At 34.5% G+C, this 16,121-nt stretch overlaps 1 protein-coding gene across 1 annotated transcript in view; it reads left to right on the top strand.

Annotated features, from left to right (window-relative positions):
- NECAB1 (N-terminal EF-hand calcium binding protein 1) overlaps window positions 1-15,733 on the top strand; it is a 236,118-nt gene extending 220,385 nt beyond the window's left edge. The window contains exons 10-13 of the mRNA XM_044658187.1: window positions 236-348; window positions 9,659-9,736; window positions 10,997-11,088; window positions 15,705-15,733. Coding sequence (XP_044514122.1) covers window positions 236-348; window positions 9,659-9,736; window positions 10,997-11,088; window positions 15,705-15,733 — 312 coding nt within the window. The remainder of the gene's footprint in view (window positions 1-235; window positions 349-9,658; window positions 9,737-10,996; window positions 11,089-15,704) is intronic.
- The last annotated feature ends 388 nt before the right edge of the window (window positions 15,734-16,121 follow it).

Consider the following 16,121-nt stretch of genomic DNA (forward strand, 5'->3'; position numbering starts at 1 on the left):
TGTGTGTGTGTGTGTGTGTGTGTGTGTATGATAGTCTTTGTGTCATTCTGTAAGTTGGGGTATCCATGAGCCCTCAATACACAGGACATCATCACAAATGAGACTCCCTGAATAACTGAGAAACAAACATGAAGTTGGAAGCAAACATCATTGAAGGATAGAAAGCAGGGATGGGACAGGCTAGTGTAATCTCTGTTCAGATTTAATATTGTAACGCAGGTCTCTTCCCCAATAGCATATCCTCCTTGTTCAGCGTCAGATGTCTGTGGTAGAGGAAGACTTGGAAGAATTCCACCTGGCTCTGAAACAGTATGTGGAAAGTGCTTCCTCCCAGAGTGGGTGCCTACAGTAAGTAATCCATTGCACATGAAGGATCTTTGCCAGCAAGGCATACAGTACATTCCAAGTATTTCTTTTGCTCATCAATAAGGGTAGGTATATAAAAAGCACAACTTTCAAACTGGCTCTTAGAAAAGTTAATGTTTAAGTCATACTGACATTCTAAGCCTTTTGTTTCATGTTTCTTAGAGTTCTTAACTAAACATTTCTGAACCTGTCCTTGGTCTCTACCCTGATTTTATCATAAATTACACAATTTTGGACATGGGAATCTTGGGGAATCAAGTGGGGATTAAGACTGGGTCACATGAAAGGAAAAGAGAAGATGATTTGAGAGCATCAAAAAGAACATCAAATCCCACCTGTGCATTCTGTCAGGCCTGATTCAGGAAAGATATTTAACTGTTCCAGGGAAATGTGGGCTGTCTCAACTCAAAGCTAAGCATCCCCGCTATGACTTGGCAATCTGGCCCACTGAAGAGTCCAATTCATTGACTGACACCAGTTTAAAAGGTTTTGAAGGGGAAAATTGAAGGAGTTTTACAACCTACTAAAAATTTCTACCTCTTGGGTCTTTAAATACAAAGTATTCTCTCCTCTCTCCCCTTCCTAAAAAAAGCAGTCTGATATCGTTTTATATGTGCAATCAAATAAAACCTTTTTCATGTATTTTTGTGGAAGAGATGAAAAAATTAAGAAAGTGAAACATTGTATGTTTCAGTCTGAATTCAGAACACACAAGTTCTTTCTCTGGAAGTGAATAGCATTTTTCATCATGAATCCTTTGGGATTATCTTAGCTCACTGTACTGCTGAGAATAGTTGTTCATCATACAGTATTTTTTTTATTGCTTACTATGTTCTACCAATTCTCCTCATTTCACTTTCCATCCTATCAAGTAAGTCTTTCCAGGTGTTTTTTTCCTGAAATTATCGTTTTCATCATTGCTTATGGCACACTAGTATTCCATTACAATTGTATACCACAACTTGTTCAGCCATTCCCCAATTGACAGACATTCCCTCGATTTCGAAATCTTTGCCACCACAAAAAGAGTTGCTATAATTTTTTTTTCAAATAGATCCTTTTTGATTTCTTTAAGATACTGATTTGGTAATTGCATTACTAGATCAAAGAGTATGCACAACTGTAAAGCTCTAAGCATAGCCCGACATAGTTCTCCAGAAAGGTTGGATCAGTTCACAACTCTAACAATGCATTAGTGTCCCAATTTTACTACATCACCTCCAACATCCAAGGTGTGAGGTGTTATTTATGAGTTGTTTTAATTTGCACTTTTCTAATCAAGAGAGATTATTAAGAGAATGTTTTCATAAGACTGTATATAGCTTTGATTTCTTTGAAAATATCAGTTCATATCCTTTGACTATTTATTGATTGGGGAATGACTTGTATTCTTATAAATTTGACTCAATTCTTGACATATTTGAGATTACATTGGTCTTTTTAGACAAGTTTTCTTGTTCATTTGACATTCTTTGGGTCTTCAGCATTTCTTTCCTTAGAACATTCTATACTGCTTGGATTTACTTTCCCTATAGTATTTTAGGTCATAGGATCCTGCCTATCATTTCTTTGGAAGTCTTAAAATATTTTCTCACCTAATTCACTTTTATTTCAACAACCAATTCCATTTTTTTTGGTCAGAATTAAATCTCATGTAGCAATTCTGCCTGGTGGAAGAGGAATGGAAAGAATGTAAGACAAGAAGTGGAAGAGCAGTAACCCAGTTTGGTTGAAATATATGAAAAGGAAAATGGTGTAAAAAGAAGCTGGGGAGGTTAGCCACAGACAGCTTATAGAGATACCTGAAGTTTATTTATTATTTGTTAAGCTCTAGGGAATAAGCAAAAGCTTTTTAAATAGAACAGTGATGTTATTAGAATGATGTATTAGGAAGATTATTTTGGCATAAATTGAAAGAATGGATAGGCAACAGGAAAGAAAGCCAATTAGGTCAATAGAATAACCAGGTGAAAATCAATGAGGGCCTAGAGTAGGGTCATTACATTGGTACTGGAAAGCATACAATTGATATATAGAATAGACAGATAAATAGAATTGACAGGATTTGACAACTAATTAATTTGGGGCTTGATGAAAAGGGAAAACTTAAAAGTGACTCCAAGGTTTTGAGCCTTAGCTCACTGGAATGAAAGTAGTGCCATTAATTAAAATAGAGAAATTGGGAGGAGAGACAGATTTTTTGGGAGAGGACAATGTATCATTTACCAAAAGCATTGATTTATAATTATTCAAATATTGCTTCATAGTTTTATCTTTAATTATTTCATGATTGTGTATATGTGTGTTTTCTATTGTCCGAACTAAATTTTTAGCTCCTTAAAGTCAAGGCAATGTCTTTAATTGTCTTGGTCATCTTCCCCTCAGCACCTATGCTGATTCATTAGAGCATTACTTAACCAGAATGATGGAGGGCAGGTTTCTTTTCTGCAGTGCCATTAATGTTAACAACTCCTGAGCTGCTAATACTTTTCTCAAAACAAGAAAACTGAATATTTTGTTTCTCCATTGTCCTGCTGTTCCAGACTTTACTCTAGACTCAAAAGGGACCTATAAAAGATATAAATCCTATTTTTAGATAATTTATTGGGTATATAGATGACCTAGAGATGATGGAAAAGATCAAGAAGAAAGTCTATGATGCCCATAGGACACTAGAATAAAGTAGAATTCAGAGTTTCTATTGCAATTCTGTCCCCTCAATAACCATAAAGAAATAGCTTATTTCCTGTCACAAAATGTAATAGTGCACAGAGTGTCTTCTCTTTAATAGAACAGAATGAGCTAGCTTTGGTAGGCAAAATATCCTTTCTCACAGGAGGTCTTCAAGTAAAGAATGTTTGACCACTTATTGAGTTTGTTACAGAAAAGATTCTTAACTAGGTATGGACCAGATTAAATAACAGCTAAGATTTCTTCCAACTCTGAATTATATGATTTTAGAAGAGGAAAATTAGTCTTTAGTCTTCTTTAGTAGGATAAATATTATTGATAGTGGTTCTTTACTCATTTTTTTATTTTTAGTAGCTTTTATTCATTTTTAACTTTTACCATGATTATCCCAAAATAGCCAATTGTAAGAGATTGATTCAACTTCATAGAAATGGAACCTATGCCAGAGAGAATACTAATTAGTCTAATCAAATTCCATTTTCCACTTGTATTATTTGATTAGTTCTCTCAATGGTCACTAATGTCATCAGCTAAACTAATTCAGTTCATCTGACTGGCCCATTCTTGGCTTATTAGGGTGTCTTTACAAAACTATGAATGCCATCCTTTGCTGTGCATTTGCTTTACCCTCACTTTCCCCATTCCCTTTCAGCAGGCTGATTGCATTTTTAAGAGTCTTAAATGTTTTTCACTATCAGTCTCCCTAAGTTATTGCTCCACTGCTAGCAGCAGGGAGGCTTCCTTAAATTCAGAGCCAAAAGTAACTAATTTGATAACTCAGAGATGTTGATGTTTTGGAAGAATCCCAGGAAGTGAGTCTTGAGATATGTCTCAAGAGAAGAAGAGAATTCAAAGCTAGGATAACTACATGAACAAAAGCTTAGGATTTCCAAGTAAGGTTGGTTTACAAATAGCTATAATATGTCTGATTAAGTTCTGCGTTATTGTAGATGTACATTTTTCTAAAACATTACACATTTCACCTTTTCTTGATGAGTCAATACCATCATCATGAATATAAATTATTGTTCCGCACAGTAACATATTCTATATTCATATCCTGCTGCATTTACTAGCTTTGTGACTCTGGTCAGGTCACTTAATTTCTCTTATCCTGAGTTTCCTCATCTGTAAAATGGGGATAATAATAGATTTTATCTCCAAGGACCATTGAGAGATTTAAATGAAATAAAATTATTAAAGTGCTATTCCTCAAGGCATCTATGAGGTCAAAACTATTTTCATAACAATACTAAGATATTTAATTTTAATAAGTTAAACCCACATAAGCAAAAGTTTTTATTAAAGGAATAAGTCCTCAATAATTTTTAAAAATTAAAAGAGACCAAATTGTGTGAAAACTGCTGCTTTGCATCATTTTCTCATTTTGTCCTTTGAGTAATTCTGTAAAAAAGTTTTTATAGCTATTATCCCTGTTTTAAAAGTGTCAGAAGCAAGATCACAACAGTGGTTATACCTGACTCCAAGTTCGACATTCTTTCCATTGATTTACTTTTCTGATTGTAATAGAATTAAAGATTTAGAATTATAAAGGACTTTGAACGAATAACTGAGGCCCAAAGAGTTTTAGAGATTTGACCAAGGTAACACAGGAAGTAAGTGGCAGAATTGGGATTTCAAGCCAGGGCTTCTAATCCTAGAGTTAGCATTCTTTTCACTCTGCTTGTCATCTGCCAAATGTTTGAGTAGATGATCTCTAATATCATTTCTAGTTCTGAAACCTATAACTCATTGGAAGTAAATGTACTGTATATCAAGGAAGACAAACGGGAAAGAAATTTTCATAAGAATACTAAATAACTTGGAAAAGGTCTCCCTGGTAAATCTGAGCCCTGAGAAAACAATCCACACTTTTCTTGCATATTTTCTGGCTACACTATGCTAGATTAGTTTATAGAGAAAAAAACATAAATCTATGAAAAGATAAAACCGAGAGAACAGAACGACTGGGTGAAAGCAATAGGAAATGTTTACAAAATCTTATGTGTATCACAGTGTCATCTAGTGGTTACTTTTAGGTAAATAACATTATTTAAAAAAAAAAAAAAAACCTCAGAATAAGAGAGGATCTTTGAAGTTATCTAGTCCCATAGCCTTATTTTCCAGAGGATGAAACTAATCTTCAAGATCACTCACCTGATAAATGATTCCTAGCTTCATTCATGGACAAATTAAATAATATCAAGTATTTCCAGGAATGCACATAATCTTTCCTGGAATATTCCTCATTTTTTTTTTAAGATTAGCTTTTCCTAATCTTCTGTTAAGGATTCAGTGTCTCTCCCAATTTGAACAAAACAGTATGTAGTTTACAGATAAAAATCTTTTCTTGTAAAGACACTCATCTTATCTTCTAATTGAGAGCATTCTTAGGACAATAGTAAAAGAATTCGTTTCCAACAATCCTTCCAAGTGTAACTCCTATTTAAAAAAAAAATATGAACTCCATTTGATAAGAAACATGTCCTTAAGGAGCAGAAAAGTAAACATAATTAATAAAACTGTGTTGGGTACTCTAAATTTCAAACAGTGAACATTGCAGATAAAAGTAAGTTCTAAAGACAATTGACTACATTCAAAAATATTTCAGAATCTTAGCATTTTAAACTGCAAGATAAGTATTTGCATTTCCTCATTTATCATATCAATGATCCACATGTCACATCATAAGCATTTTTGCATTATTCAAATCACTTTTTTAAAATGTTCAAAAGTTGAAAATCTATGTACATTGCTCTTTGTGAAAGGGAATTCTTTATTCTCTTTGTCTATTTTGAGTTTACATTTTGTTAGCCATCAAGTAAGAGAATTCACAAGTCACTTGCTGAAATGAGTGATAACTCCAGAACTCAAAGCACCCCTACTTAACAGTAAGTAAGCCTGTTCTCAAGTCATTTGCTAAAGTGGGTGATAACAAAATCAGTCAGAAACTTGTGAATTCTATGATAAAAGGTTGACACTTTCAGAGGCCTATGATAAGAGTTAACACCTTCAGAGGTAAGAAGTGGATCCCACAGACACTGGGCAGTGCTAGGCAATTTGGACGCTGTGAATGGCCCCTGTGAAGAGGGGAAGGGACAAGAAGTCACTATAAAAGCCCTGAACTTTTTTGGCTGGAGAGAGTCTTCTGCAAGCAGTTTTCTGGAGATAGTTGTCGTTGTCATCTTCCGTAGTCATTTTCCACTGGTGACCTGCCTCTTGGAGGTAACTTGGGACTTGGACTGCCTCTTGGGTGAGTGAGAACCGGCTTTCCTTTCCTGGTGTCTGGAGAGAGATTAGTTTTGGAGAAGTCTTTCCTTCTTGGAGGAGGCCATGTGGGTGGAACTATGAGTCCTCAGGTCAAGGGTTAACAAGCCCCGCAGGGCTAAGCCAAGCACTGGAGCAATATTTAGTGTGATAGGGGAGACATCTCCTCTACCCTCTTTTTGTATTTCTCTACTTTCTCTCTTTCCACCCTTTTGAGAATAAAAGCTATTAAAAGTCATTTTGAATTGAGCATAATATTTTAAATCAGCAACTGCAATGTTAATTTAAAATTCTCACATATTTAGTCAAACCCTTAATTCTTTACATCTTGAAGGTGAAAAATATCATTTCAGTAATACATAACTCACATTAATATGACATTTCATAAGTTAGTTTTCTTTATAATCATCCTAAAATACAAGTCTAATTATTTACTTTACGCATAAGGAAACTAAGCCTTGCAAATATTAAATGATTTAACCATAATCATACAAATGGTCCGGGACAGATATTGGAATTCATGTCAGCTCTCTAGACCTTGCTCATCCCATGATACCACTTTGCCATGCCTAAATATTTTTTTAATTAAGAATGCTAATTATTAAGTGATACCTTGACTAACAAAAGTCCTTTGGGAACAAAAATTATTTTAACAAAATCATCTTGGGCAAAGAACAGTTTGAAAGAAGTTCTGATCTCCTTAGGATGGGGCAACGGTGGTAATAGAAGAGGAACTTGTTTCAAGTAAAGCAAACAAGACAGACCAAACATCTACAACTAACTGGAGACAATGCCCAGGGAAAGGCAATGTGTGGCTCCTTTTTTTCCTAAAATGGGAATCATACCAAGAAAGGCAGAGGTATTGAAGGGGCTCTTTGGGAATATGTACCACACTCAAATCTCCTAAAGGAAAATGAAGGTGTATCCAGTAGAATCAATCTCTAAACATTAGGTGACTGCTATGTGCTAAACAATGTGCTAAATGTTGAGGATACAAGGAAAGGCAATAGATAGTCCCTGACCACAAGGAGCTTTACAGCCCAAAGAGGGAAAACAACACACAAAAGGTAAAAGAAGGATTGGAGCAAGGGAGAAGTTCAGTCCATTAGGAAATGATGATGGTTACCCTAGCTGCCCTCTTTAAATAGAGATTCTGGGAGGAAGTCCCTACTCCCACATCATCTCCAATCCAGGAAGGAAGGGTCTCAGGGAGAGATGGCACTGAGGAGATATGAGTTTCAGAGTTGATGTTATATTCTAGAGCAAATTGTTAGAGGTGAGGCAGCTGCAAATTTATGTCCTAGAACATATCCCTAGGCATTTTATTATTTTTACACTGATACAAAGTCTCTGAGAACTTTATCACTGGAATTCTTCTCTCAGAACTATTACTAAAATATTATGAGTCAACAAGTTATAAGTAAAAAGAACACTGGTCTAATGACAAGTTTGGACTTCTGGGTTCTGGCCTAAGCTTTACAAGAGGTTTTCAAGAGAAGATTGGATAACCAATTATTTGAGGCTGTTCTAGAGGGGACTTTTAGCTAGGTAGTTTGGATTAGATTTCGCTTGAGGTCCTTTCCAACTCTTGAAGTTCTGTGGTTTGGGGATGTTTACCCTTGGGCAAATCATTTTCCTCTGGACTTTCAATGATAAAATGACAGTTGGACTTGGTGATGTCTAAATGTCCTTTCCAGACATAAAACCTTAATTCCCTTAGAATTGTAAGCTCCTTGAGAGTAGGGATTACCTCATTCTTTATATCTCCAGTGCCCAGCACAGTGCCTGGTACATAACAAGTATCCAATAAATGCTTACTGATTCTAATATTAGCTAAATTTTAATAGCTTTCATTAGCTAAATTTATGTAACTAAATTGTAAGCTTGAGGACAGGGCTTATATTTTATTCACCTTTGTATGTACAGCAGATAGCACAGCACCTTTCTTAAACCTGGCAGATGCTGGATAAATGTTTCTTAAAATATTGAGTCACAGGATGAGTTTGCCTCCAGGGGTTATGTTCTGCATTACTGGCTGGAATGCTCACATCAATCAGCAAACAGATCCATTTGAGCATATAAAAATTGTATCCTACTTCTAAATATGCTTATTTATGCTGTCAGGTGCTTCCAATTGCAGGATTTTATGGTTTTTGTTTTTCTTCACTGATTATTATGGAATTCTAAGAAGTGAACAGCGAGCAAACCATAACTACATAGCTTTCACTTGTCTTGAAGATTTTGCATGTGTAGCTCATGAAAATGGAGTAGGAAGCTATATATTTAAGAGTTAGGAGAAATATTGTATCCCAGACAATTACACTGAACTATTGATTTTAAAACTTAGGGTCCATGACCATTTTTTAAAATCATGACAATTTGTGATAATACACATATAACTCAAATTGAATTGCCTATCAGTTCCAGGAGTGAGTAGGAAAGGAGGGAAATAATATGGATCATATGTCTTTGGAAAACATACCTGGAAATTTTTTATTAAAAAAATAAAATCATGATAATTGTTTTCAACTAGAACTACTATCAGTGTTCCTATAATAGGAATAAAAGCCAGTCTTAGGATACGAAGGCTTCTGTAAATATATCAGCATACCTAATGAAGAAAAATGCCATATGTTCCTTAATTGAAGCATGATTCAAAACAAGATACTCAGCTCTCTACCAGAGAAGTTCCAATTCTTCCAGTTTAGCTTTATCTCCTATCTAGTCTAGATTATCTTTCAATAATTTAATCATCATTTTAAGCCTAAAAGCTACCATGGCTGATCTCTGCAAAGTTGTATCTGTGATTTTCTCCCAATCTGCAATATCATGTGTAGAATTCCCTTCAAAGATATGTATTAGTAACTTTTCTGTAATTTATAACCTTCAAGCATTTACTAGGATGCTAAGCATTTAAGTGCATGTCCCCTGAGCACAAAGCCAGGATGTCTGATGCAGGAATTGGGCCATCAAGACATCAAAGCTTGTCTCTCTATTCACTAAACCACATACTTCTAGGAACAAGCAACTGACTCCAAAGGAAAAACAGAAAAATTCAGGCCAAAGAAATGCCATACAGCTATCTGAAACAAATTTTTAACTGAATATTTTAATTTTCACCCACACACCATGATTTGGATCTCCTTGTTTCATCATTTCTCTTTCTTAAATGTTTCCATGCATATAAAATGGGACTACTACCTTGCAGTTTATCTGATAAGATTGTTGTAAGCACTAAAGGACTCTAAATATGTGAACTTTGATTATGACAGATTTGATTGGCTTAGTTTCTTCCTTTGAATCCTTCAGCTAACTATTTTCTTTTATAACTCAGTGTTTCCATTCAGAAGCTTTCAAATGAATCCCGCTTCATAGTTTATGAGTTCTGGGAGAATAGCAGTGTGTGGAATAGGTAAGTCAAGAGTAAGTTCAATTTATATGTATAGACCAAAAGAGTAAGATTTCAATAGTGCTGGGATGGCATTTCTATGCCCAAGTGTAGGGAAGAGTAGCCTTGAGGAACGAAAAATGGAGACTGGAGCTAACAACAAAAAAAAAACACACATTAATTTTGCCAAGGGATGGCCCTGAAAAAGATACTATTACATTTGGTTTCTAGTATTTACCTCAAAAAACCCTAACCAGTCCCCTCCAATCCAGATGTTTCTAAGGAGGCCAAAAAGTCACATGGAAATGAAAGTAATTGAGATGCCCATATTTTCGGGAAATTCAAGGTTTCATATTTACAATGTTCTTACTTTTCTATATTCTCCACCAGTGTTTCCTTGGTCCTGTGGTCACTTGGTTCCTTGGTCTTGAAACAAACATATTATAGTATGGAATAATCCAGCCTTCTTTTCCTTACAGAATATAAGGAACCACATCTACCTCTACACACATATAATTTTTACCTATATAAAACAGTTTGCTGTCAAATGTTTTAGAGCTGAAATGGACTTTCATCTAGTTGAAATCCATTTTGCAGATAAGAAAATCAGCTTGGAGAAGGTTATTTGCCCAATTTCATGAAGGCAAACAAAGGGGAAATATATAGGATTTAAATCCAAGCCCTGACTCTAAATTCCATTTTCTTTACCCTGTACCATAATACCTCCTTCTTTACTGCTTCTGTGTTGTGAAGGAAGCCCTAAATTCTCAAAAGTTAAGTCAGCAAAGCACAAACCTTGCCATGCTCTACCAATGTGGAAAGGGTCCAGTACAGGACTGGTAACATACTTAGCCTAGCTAAGCTAAAGATGTTACTTATCAAGGTTGATCACCAGGTATTTTTATGTCCACTGTACCTCATGAAGACTACCATGCTTCCAAGACTAAATTCTTCAGGACAGATATTTTTAAAAAGAAAAATTTCAAAGATGAGTTCCATAATCTCACATTGTAGCCCGCCCCAAAATTTAATCACTTAATGCATTTTCCCCTTTTGTTTGAACTTAATTTTGCTACAACTTCAGTGTTATTTCCTAGTGTTCTTCCACTAGAGAATTCAGATTCTTTTGATGATCATTCACATATCACTAGTCTTTCAAGCCAAGTGACCTTCAAAAAAAATCTAGTATTTAGCATTTTCATATCTAATCTCATTATGCATGGCATATTGTATTTTTTGAAGGATTATAAATGAAAATGCACTGACATCTAATTGTTTATACAGCCACCTTCAGATGAATTACAGCAAGGCATTCCAAAGGAGCAACGTGGATTTCTTGGAAACTCCAGAACTCACATCTACTATGATAGTTCCTGGTAACTATACTGGTTTTTACAATATCCCACTTAGTTTTTCCATATTATTTCCACTTACCTCCCCCCAATTACTATTTTCCTCCATACTAGTTAATGCTTTGTTTTATACTATTCCTTCTTTCCAACTCAAATGTCCATTTAGGAAAGGATTTCTCCACAGTTCTTAGAATTATCAGGAATCAGCACATGAGCAGATGCTTCCTCACTAAATAAAGTGGCCTATTTTTATATTCTAATACAGATAAAAAATTATTAGAATAGGGGGCAGCTGGGTAGCTCAGTGGATTGAGAGCCAGGCCTAGAAATGGGAGGTCCTGGGTTCAAATCTAGCCTCACACACTTTCCAGCTGTGTGACCCTGGGCAAGTCACTTGACCCCCATTGCCTACCCTTACCACTCTTCTGCCTTGGAGTCAATACTCAGTATTGACTCCAAGACAGAAGGTAAGGGTTAAAAAAATTGTTAGAACATCAAAAAAAAATTCCATGCTGTAATTTTATATAGTTAATTAGGTCATGGGCTGGGGTATGGAAATGATATGGATATATTTTCATTATGGAGTATTTGATGAAATGGAAATTCAAACCAATAGTTTGGAGGGAATGAAGAGAAAGAAATTAGAATAAAAGTACATTAATATCCCAAAGGCTTCAGGGGTCTCTTGAGCTAACATGAGCCTTACCCCAAAACTAGATGAAAATAGATGTGGAATCTATGGAGCCCATAATTAAACTATTTGAGATACCTTTTTATAGAGCTTCCCTGCCCATTTTTATTTATCCTTAAGGTCTCAGTTACAGGTTCAGTTCTGGCCTAGAGGAAGCAAACTCATGAAGAGTTCTATATACTTTCTTCTCTAGATATCAAGTATAAACTTCAAATAGTAAGTCTTAGTATGTTTTAATCACTTTGTAGCTCCATAAATTAACTCACCCATAACTGGATACTGTGAGGCTCAAAGGAAGGTAAAGTAATTCAGTGATACATAAATAAGATTCTAAGATTGAAACTGTTCATCTTTTGCATAACTATATTAGGCTTGAACATTAAAATATAAATAATGGAGTGTTGGGGACATGAGAAGGGAAAACTTACAAAATGTTTAATTTCATGTTTTATAATTTCTCTATACAGCTCTGAACATAATGTATTAGCTGCTAAATTTCTCAGGTAATTAGTGTTAGCTTTACAGCTGAAGTATAATGTTGAGCTTTCTGAAACATCCCAGGAGTCCTGATACAAGATTTAATGGTCCTTTATCTTTACCATGATAAGTCATTTTCTGCTTCCTGCCACATGGTTCAAGCAATGTGTCAAAAAAACAGCAGCCAATTAACCAATAAATATTTATTTCGTCTTCTATGTGCCAGGCACTGTGCTAAGTGCTTGGAACAAAAAAAAAAAAAAAAAAAAAAAAAAAAAAAAAAAAAAAAAGGTAAAAGATAGTCCCTGCCTATAAGGGGCTTACAATCTAATGGAAGAGACGACATACTAACAAATACATGCAAAGCAAGCTATGCACAGAATAGGAGATAATTAACAGAAGGTACTAAAATTAAACAGCTGTCCAGGAAGGCTTACTATAAAAGATGGGATTTTAGTTAAGACTTAAAGGAAGCCAGATAAGTTAGTAGTAGGAGTTAAGGAGGGAGAGCATTCCATGTATGGGAGCCAGAGAAAAGCCCAGAACAAAGAAATAAGAGTATCAGCTGGGCAGCCAGTGTCAATGGAGGAGAGTTATATGTCGAGGAAGTGAGGCGTAAGGAGACTGGAAGGTAGAGGTGGGGGTTAGGTTTTGATAGGCTTTAAAACATCTAAAAGCATTTTGTATTTGAACAGCATTTTGTATTTGAACCTTGAGGCAACAGGAAGTTTGAGTAGTTTATGACTGAACCTGTGTTTTAGGAAAATTAATAAAATGGCTGAGTAGAGGCTGGACTACAGTGGGGAGAAACTTGAAGCAGGACAACCTGCCAGCAGGCATTGTAAAAGGCTCAGCATGCAGTGGTGAAAGCCTGCACCAGAGTGATGGCAGTGTCAGAGAGAAGGGGGTACATGCAGAGATGTTGCAAAGGTGAAATTGTAGGCCTTGGCAACAGATTGGCTATGACATAGGAGAGTTGCTGAATTGGGAGATCTGTGCCGAAATGAACCATATACTGCCATTACTACTGAATACCTTAAAAATTATAGATGTTAACTGGAAATAGAAAGCAAGTCTAGATAAGCTCTGAAAAAGGAGAGAAGTAATGAGGCACTCGAAAAATTCGAGTATTCCAAAAACATAGGAGTTTGAATAAACCTAATGGGCATTAACTCGACTTCATAGTAAGCTATTTCCGACAAGCTCTTAAGATTTATCATTGTCCCATTGCATTATTCAAGTAATTGTTTTCTTTCTGGCTTCAAAAAAGATTTAAATAGCAAGAAAATGCATGCCTTTTCCTCTAAAATTAAGTCAGTAAGCACTGATTAAGCACTTACTAGTATGTGCAAGGGCCTATGCTAAGTGTTAGGGCACTTATAACGAAAAGGCAAAAAAAGAGTCTCTGCCCTCCAAAAGCTCACAATCTAATTGAATCTCTTCCTTTTTCATCTTTAAATAAATGTGATTTAATGCTGGTTAATAAACCTTGCAGCCATCTGGCATTAATGTTCTTAATTTCTACTATGGGTCCTCCAAGAACAAATGAAATGCAAGGCAAGAACGTCAAATGAAGGCAAGAAAGTCAGTCTTGGTCAGTACTGGGATAGTTTCCCATTTCTTACTATTACCTTCAAAACTTAATCAGCTTCAAATAATTGGATTTCTTATTAGTTTTTGCTAAAATTATTTAGAATTCACTTTCATATACTTGTAGGCTTAGCAAGCACAGTAGCATAAGTCAATATGATATAAAAATATAAATGCTACAATTTTCGATTTGAAGAGGCATACTTCTTGTATCAATGATTTCTTTAAATTACTGAGCATACATAAAAATAAGAAATAGAAACATTAGACAACTAAACATAGAAAATAAACTCATATTAAAACATGTAAAAAATAATGTCACCATTTAACAAACAGTTGAGAAGTCTTTTTATGTGTTGTTTTTTTTATGAGTCCGTAAAACAGGAAGCAGTCTCATTTTCAATAAAGCTACCTTTTCTCCAAGATTTACAGTTGGGCTGTCTAAGTTACATTATAAGGAAGTAATGCAATCCTATTACAGACATGGAATTGCAAATCAATATTTATTTTACTCACATATTGTAGGTAAAATATTTTATATGTTAATACTGTGGACCCTAAAGGAGGAACACTAGAGGTTGGGCAAAAGTGGCAATATAGAAGATACTCTTTATTCAAAACAACCAATCATAAATCTTTATCCTATATCTGGTTTTATACTATCTACAAAAGAAGGTTATTAATACACATTTCACATAACACTAAAGATGACATAGCAGATACCATGAGAATATTCATAAAATACATGAGAAACTTTTTGCCAGCTTATACACACTGTGGCCATGACTTCCCTGTGACAAGTGGCCCCTTATACCTCTAACTACTGCTTTCCAGTCATCATCAAATGGTACCTGGAACATTAACTTTTAAAAAATCTGTTTGTACTAAATTGGTTTCTTCTCCTTCCACTCTATTTGAAGAACAAACATGAAATATCTCATTTTAAATAATTCATGTTTATAGAATTTTAAATTTCATCACTGATAGAGTAAGATTATGAATATATTTTGTACAATCTGAATCTTCAAGCCTAAGAAATTTTCATGCTGTGGTAAATCACATTGTATGGAAGCTATTGACTAACTCAGTTAAATACCTTAAATAAGTGTGTCAATACAGGGAATTTCCTCACTGGAAGTTCCTTATACAGATGAAATCACAGAACTGGTCCAAAAAAAATAATAATCCATGGCAAAAGAGTTTAAATGTTGCTGCATTTGCTCGTGAGTAAAGGAAAATGTTGTAAAAGCATTAGTGTCAGTCTAGTCATCAACTTAATTCCATCCTTAACTTGTGGGGGAATTCCCTTGCACTATAATGTAAACATATTTCTCATTTCAAATTGGAACTTTTAAATAACAAAATTGAAGACAGAAAATTTTGATTTATAACTCACTTTTCTGGCATATTTCTATGATTGATTCTGTTATGTTTGATTTCATTTGAAAAAAGTTCCTGCAACATACTGAGATGTGTAAAATACATTTTAAAAACATGGTTCCATTTTCAAGAAGCTTATAATATATCACTGGATGGAAAAGACATACCACATTCATGTGAATCAATCAAAGTAAGATAACAATGACATGGCAAAAAACATGGAACAGAAAAAATATCATAGGTGGTCAGACTGGAAAGAAAACAACTATATAAAGTATAATCTGTGAAGTCTTAAAAATGAGACAAACTTATTTCATTATTTAATTAACATCAGCAATTTTATATGAAACCCAAGCATACATAACAAATTATATAATGAATTTGTTTGGCCTTCCTCTGCATCAAAGAAAGGTAGCTGAAATCATTTATTAACATTTTACAGAGTAATAAATTATCAACTGTGAATTTATTTTTATTACTAAAATTATGTTTTTCTTTTCAGCTTCATGGTGGGTGCTGAACAACAACTAGATGCTTTATTGTTCCATGGAAACAATGAAGTTTTACACTTATCTGTGACTACTAATCTACTATATATCTGTAACTATTAATCTACTATATATTTGATTTCAATGTTTCCTTTAACATTTACTTCTTTTCTATGTGTTCTAGACCCTTCCTTACTTGTACAAATTTTAGCTAAAATTTTAAAACTTATTAATTCCTCTTTTAACAATTTTCACAATAATTATGTTGCTTACATACTGTCCTAAAATACTATATGGTTTTTTAAAGTATGGTACTTTTCAAAGATATAGATACAAAAAATTCTTACCAGAAACTAAAGTTATAAATGTGTTACAAAGTATTAAGGGGAGATTTAAGAGGAATTATTTTACTTCTTCATTGGACAGATTCT

This window comes from Gracilinanus agilis, chromosome 1 (assembly GCF_016433145.1).
Source record: "Gracilinanus agilis isolate LMUSP501 chromosome 1, AgileGrace, whole genome shotgun sequence".
NCBI classification, from domain to species: Eukaryota; Metazoa; Chordata; class Mammalia; order Didelphimorphia; family Didelphidae; genus Gracilinanus; species Gracilinanus agilis.